The following is a 6,609-nucleotide window of genomic DNA, read 5'->3' as shown; positions in this document are numbered from 1 at the left end:
CATAGTATTATGGANATTATTTTAGTGCGAAATAGGAGAACAATTGGGAGTTAAATACTTGTAAAAAATTAAGTGTATTCAGGAGTTCTCAGACTTTTTCTATTGTGCCCTCAGTTACTTATTTTATGTGTTTCTTGTATTTACAAAACATAAATCAAATAGTTTATTCAGTACTTAGGCCAACAAAATTCCTGTTATGTGTTACCATAGGGGTCACTTAAAAATTAGGGATTGATGGTGAAAACGGGCATAAGTCTATCAAATTAAGTAATATTAACCCACGGAGTCCTAGGACACTGCAGCGCAAACTTTGAGAACTTCTAATACCTAAATGACATGAAAGAAGAAGAAAAGAAGAATGCTGATTATTGAATATTAGAAATGTAAGGATAGTTTGTAATAGCCAAATAAAAGATAATTCACATTTGATAAAAATGTTTGTCTTTATTTGTAAAACGTGTAATAACTTAATTCGAATTCTATACTAACGTTCATCATCAAGTATTTATATCTAATAACTGAATACGCGAATACGTGATGTTGACTTACACTAACTATTTACAAGTCTTGTATTTCTTTTGGTATGACTAACTTAACTTATTTTTCTTTTAACTTTGTTGCTGACTTTCCTGAAACAATAGAACATTTTATTAAACTAAAGGTATTATTTTTTAAACCAAATGGTTCGTAGTCGTACCCTATAGCACGGGCTTTAATATTAGATCCAGTTTAGGAATCAATGTTTCAAGCGGTATGACTTTTTAAAGAGTTAATCTGTATTATTAACGTGGAAAGTTTTCAGTATAATAATAAGTACAACATATAAATACTGAATTTCAATTTAATACTTACCAAAATATATCCTATAAACTTTGTTGAAGGGCATCTCTATGGCGACGGTGGTGAAGATTGACATCACTAGAATGGTCAGCATTTCTGGGAGGTACAGCTGGAAAAGTTAACGTTTTAATTATATACGTATGGTTTATATACGAATACATCAGACTGACCAAACTATTCAGAAAGAATTTCAGAATTAATCAACCAAAAGAAGATTTATTTACATAAGTTCAAAAGATGATTTGCTAAGTAGGTAGCTATCTAAACATGTTTTAAGAAATCATTATTATCAGTAGTAGGCAGGTCAGTATCAAGTAGGTAAAAAAATTTTAGGAGACTTTTGAACAAGGTTTTTTACTAATAAAATAATAGTTAAAATTTTATTTATAATTTTTCATGTGTACTACCACTCCTGAGAAGGGCGTTGTTTTACAAAACCACACCCTGTATTAAAAGATTTCCAAAGCACTTACAAGAAGGAAAGGCGAGTAGTACTCCGCGGTCCTCTGGATGCCGACGTTGTAGAAGAAGATCGGGAACTGCGTCAGGTACACCCCGTACGCGATCTTGTTGAAGAACTTGAACACTCGCGACTCTATGAATGCTGTTCCGATGCCTGAAAAAAATATTACAGCTGTAGCCTCATCATCATCATCATCATCATCATCATCTCAGCCAGAGGACGTCCACTGCTGAACATAGGCCTCCCCAAATGCTTTCCATGTTGTTCAGTTGGTAGCGGCCAGCGTCCAGCGCCTTCCTGCTACTTTTATGTTGTCGTCGGTCACACTGCGTTTTTCGGTACTAAAAGTATGCGAAAAGTATTGAATTAACAGCAGCGCTAAAATCCTTCGTGAAACTTAGGATTATACGCCTTAGATCCGTAGCTTTGCAAACCTCGATGCTGGAGAGTTAACCCTGGTTTTTTTCGTTACACTTGGGGACTTATCTCCGTAGAGCGTAATCTATTGCAATTTTTTAAAAATAATATTTTTCTACTGCACAAATTACTAAGTACTAAAAGTCAGTCAGCATATGGGCAAATCAACTGGAGAGCGTGGAGATTGCTGGTCAATCCTCCATTGGCCACATGTGATCAGAGAGGGTGTTCTTACGGTGGATATTCAATGACCTGATGATACTAGAAATAAACATTGTAATTGGTTTGGACAGTCAGTGAAAAAACTATGACTACAACATCTACTTACCAGCGTAGTCATTGCTGATGACCCAATAGGCCAAGCACATGAAGAATATAGTATAGGCAGTCGTTTTTAAGGCTGTACTTGTTGTATGAGAATGCATCCATCATCCATACCAGCTAACTCCAATTCGAGACTAATTAGGTAATTCCTAACTCTAAAGCTAGTAAGTAATACTTCCTAAATGATTCCTTACCAGCGTAGTCATTGCTGATGGCCCAATGGGCCAGGTACATGAAGACGCCCCACAGTATAGATGAGAATGCCGCAAAGACCGTTGCAGGTCCAGGACTGTACTTGTTGTTGTGGCAGTAAGTACATTCATACCAGCTAACTTTGAGTATTAATTACTACTAATTAGGCATCTCCTTACCAGCGTAGTCATTGCTGATGGCCCAATGAGCGAGGCACATGAAGACTCCCCACAGTATGGGCGAGAAGGCAGCGAAGACCGCTGCAGGTCCAGGACTGTACTTGTATCCTTCCAGCCCCATCTTGTAAGGACTTGCGATCGTGAACGCAGCTAGTGCGATGCAGGTCGTCCAGAGCAGTCTCACTTGGGTCTGTGGATGAGAAAACGTGCTTTAAAATCTAGGAATATCTGAGTGCTTAATTTACTCTAAACCTAGGCCTCAAACTTTTTGGTCAATGACAACTTTTTCGCTTTTAAGTGGCTAGCGCAAAGGACAGAGGAGAGGGTTTTAGACCGTGTTGTATGATGTCGTAGAAAAAAAAATCTATACCAAAAATTATTACAGCGAATATGTGCTGAACTTTTGAAAATATAATTTAAGATAACATGAGTTCCGATGAAAATTATTTGTTAGTAGTCTTCAAAGAATTTTGAGTGAAACACTGCGAAAACCACAGATAAATGTGAGTATTTTACTTGTAGTATTTGAATGCAAAGCATGAAGTATGTTACGGCAAGACAAACTAACTTTGCTTAGCTCACCGCTTGAATACCTTCGTTCTAAAGCGTTTTCCTTAAGAGTTCCGTGCATCCAGTCACAAAATGTCCCCATCCATAATTATATCCCAATAAACTCACGTTGGATAGAGTGAAGTTGAGTTTCTTGGTCCTCATGAAGTACGCCATCAGCACGCCGATCAAGTAAATGGTCGCGCGGTGAGTCGGCAGAATGTACGAGTATTTGGCCGCGTCCAATAATTTCTGCACTCTGGAAATGGGAGTCGGGGTTTATACCATTTATTGGGACGTGTAAAAGCACTTTTTAAAAGCCTATTTGCAAAAATAAATGAATTTTATGAATTTATGAATTTTACTTTATATTCACAGAAAAGTATATTCACACGAAACGACTTTTGTTAAAGCTTAGGAAGGTTTTTTCGGAAACAAATCGCGTTGTGAATATTGGGTTTAGCTTTAGACTCTACTACTACTTCTTAACACAGTTTGAAATATTTTTTAACATTCAAAATTAAGATTATAATGTTTAAGTGCCTACTACCTTTTAGATAGCAATACCTATCTAAAATTATTACTACGTTTGGAAATCCTTGGAAGAGGCCTTTGTCCAGCAGTGGACGTCTTTCGGCTGAAACGACAAACGAACGATTACTACGTTTGTAAATACTTTATTTGTTAGGAGGAAATCTGGTGATAAAAATGACAGTGGGTTTCCTACAAATTCGGATAAAATATGGTCACCACAAGAATTTTCAGAATTCTAGAACCTTACAATTACAGATGTATCAATGAACAAGCAAATACAACGGTCCATTGTAGGCGTTCGGTTCAGTTAGCGCCGTTTGTCACGTCACTATCGGACTAATGGTGTTTACGCTTGTCCACGCAATTTCAGCCCAAAGTGAGCATGTCTAGGCACACACGAACCCCGACCCAATGACTAAATCAAACACCTACAATTATTGATACTGTAATAAACAAACAAGCAGTATTTGCAGATCTAATGTTCTATAAATATTGTCCTGTGGTACGACGTAGATTATTTTTCATGAAGCCTTTCTGAAACTTTGACCTTATAAATTTTAATGGTATCAAATTAGCGGCCCACGCAGAGACTGGTAAACTAAAATCTCTCTCAATTACTTTAGACTTTGTTGCCTGGCAAAAAAAGTGGACTCGAGGATAATAAAATTTCGTTTTACAGTGGTATACAAATTGTAGTAAACATACAGGGATGTTGATTCTACTGCTCAAAATATTCAACAATTTTCCCCAAGAGAAGGAGGTTCAAATAATAAAAAAAATACTTTTCCATACAAATAATCATCATTAATCAGCCAATTATTTCATTCTTTCTTTAAAAAGAAGAAGAAAGAAAAACACTACTCACGAGATCCCGTAGTAGACGAACATGCTGATCTCGTACCAGTGGATGGCTAGGTATCTGAGGATGGTGGAGGCGACTGCTGCGAAGACTATTAGAGCCAACCCCAGCCTCTTGGAGCGAGAGAGTACCAGCATCAGCGGCAGAGTGGCGATATAAAGCTGCATGTCCATGCCGATCTGGTGCGTATGGGTCAGACACTGCAGTGGAAGGAAAAGAGTAAGCCAGAGCGTTCCAGAAATCGTGTAACAGTTAAGGTTCATACTCTGGTCTCTGACTGCATCATAAGCCTGATCCGTAGTTACGGTGGAAACGAGAGGTGAGAGTATTAAGCGGGACAAAGTTAAAATGAATTAGTAAGTAGGCTTTTCTGGGCGTTTATAGTCTGCGGAAGAAACTAATGCCCGTTTTCACCATCAATCGCTAATTTTTAAGTGACCCCTTTGAAAACTAACTTAGGTTTGTTCAAAGTCAAGGCAGCTCTAGCCAAGCAGACGTCAATTAAAAATTTTGTTTGTGTGACTCAACTTGGAACCGAATCTATTTCCTCCGGTTCAAATACCTAAGGAGACATTATTTCAGACACTCCACACAAAATCCTAGCTTTAAATGTCTAAAATAAACTAAATAACACTGATTAAGCAGTTTCAAGGACTGTTTAGTATTCTTGTAGAACCTCTACGAAGGATTTTGCTTTAATACCGTTTTAGATCAACCTGATTAAGAATTTATTGCTCTTGAGGCAACTTTGTTATCAAAATAGTAGCAAGATATTTTAGGGAGCTTGCGGCATGAATAATTGCTTTGAAAATTCACACTAGTTCTGAACAAAACATTCGCCAAAAGTTCGTATTTTAAGGTATTGGCAAATATAGACAAACGCGACCTTCACTGGTTGGGTTTTTATTGGCGGTCAAGCTGTAGGTATATCCTGGTTACACAGGAGTTGCAGCGGAGGGAACGAGAGTTGGGAATAGTTCCGTTAATATAGACAAGACTTGCTTTATTGGATTGAAACAGAAAGGTGTTGTGAAGACTTGAACACTAGGTAATCGTGACATCTTGAATGTAGACTATGATACGTAAGGCCGTGAGAAAACATGTGCAATAACTATTGTCTTTAACTGAACTGGATCAGGTCGGTTGATTAGACATTAGATATCAATGAAGATACGTTTTCTTTCAATGATCGGTATTGAGCTATGACTAAATAGGTATAGTATAGTATAGTAATAGCAGATAACGGATTAGATAATGGACTTAAATATTTTCAAGTCCGTTACCTTGATATTTCAAAACAATTGTGATTATGTAAAGTAGTAGTAAATAGGTATTATGAATAAAAGAGAACGCAACTAAAATTTTAACCATTATCAAGTTAGTTTATGTTTTGGGATCAGACAAATGGCTCATCTGCTCCATTCAACCGAGACTACGGAATAAGTATTTGAACCTCTTATTGGAGAACGTGGAGGATTCAAACGTCCTGTATTGCACAAATTATAGCATCTGCTCCATCCAAAGGTTACAGGATGGAAATGGCACAATTACAAAGGGTTGGACTGTCTTAAGTTTCACGGACTAATTTTAAAGTTACAAGAACAGACGTACCATCTCCTCAAAGCCGAAGTAGTTGTGGATGAAGAGGAAGCTCCTCCACATGGTCTTCTGGCAGACCCTGCTGTGCTCCTCCACCACGAGGTTCCACTGCGGCCCGCTGTTCACGTCTGGCAGGATGTACGTACAGAACAGCATCAGGCTTAGGAATAGGGGGAACAACCTGGAACAATTGGTAGATGATAGTAAACAATATTCGAAGGCAAAACTTATCTGAATGATACCTCGTTTTTTTGAGCCTGAAACCATCAATCGAATTTAAGTGACGTCATAACTTCTAAATGCTATAACATTTTAAGGGTTTGCTCTATTTTAACAGCTCATAAATAGTAACTATGTCATAATGATTGGTGGTGTCTATTCGGTATTCTAATGTAATTGGGAGGTTTTTTTTTATTGTTTTTGTTTGTTAAGAGGACTCAAATGAATAGCCACGTAAATATTTCAGATTAAAAACTTCAAAACTATGGCAATAATTTTGGGAATTCAAAGTCCAATGTTGTTTTGAATTAATACCAGACAGCAAGAGAGGCAGAGGACGATTGCTACATGGAGGTCCACTATATCAAAGGATTTGAAACAGGCCCAGCTGAACGAAGAGACAACCCGGGATCGAGCGATCTGGCCCCAAATAA

The 6,609-nt window shown here is 37.6% G+C and overlaps 1 protein-coding gene across 1 annotated transcript in view; it reads right to left on the bottom strand.

The window, feature by feature from the left end:
- Window positions 1-463: 463 nt before the first annotated feature.
- drd (drop dead) overlaps window positions 464-6,609 on the bottom strand; it is a 28,212-nt gene continuing 22,066 nt past the window's right edge. Inside the window, exons 6-12 of the mRNA XM_028320112.1 lie at window positions 5,969-6,137; window positions 4,364-4,557; window positions 3,094-3,223; window positions 2,416-2,605; window positions 1,314-1,456; window positions 853-949; window positions 464-629 (exon numbers count right to left, since the gene is read on the bottom strand). Coding sequence (XP_028175913.1) covers window positions 598-629; window positions 853-949; window positions 1,314-1,456; window positions 2,416-2,605; window positions 3,094-3,223; window positions 4,364-4,557; window positions 5,969-6,137 — 955 coding nt within the window. The 3' untranslated portion in view covers window positions 464-597. The remainder of the gene's footprint in view (window positions 630-852; window positions 950-1,313; window positions 1,457-2,415; window positions 2,606-3,093; window positions 3,224-4,363; window positions 4,558-5,968; window positions 6,138-6,609) is intronic.

The sequence above is a fragment of the Ostrinia furnacalis genome, unplaced genomic scaffold (genome assembly GCF_004193835.3).
Source record: "Ostrinia furnacalis isolate ACB-3 unplaced genomic scaffold, ASM419383v2 OfSCF7348, whole genome shotgun sequence".
NCBI lineage: Eukaryota > Metazoa > Arthropoda > Insecta > Lepidoptera > Crambidae > Ostrinia > Ostrinia furnacalis.
The sequence above is the reverse complement of the archived record's forward strand: the minus strand, read 5'-3'. Positions and strand labels throughout refer to the sequence as shown.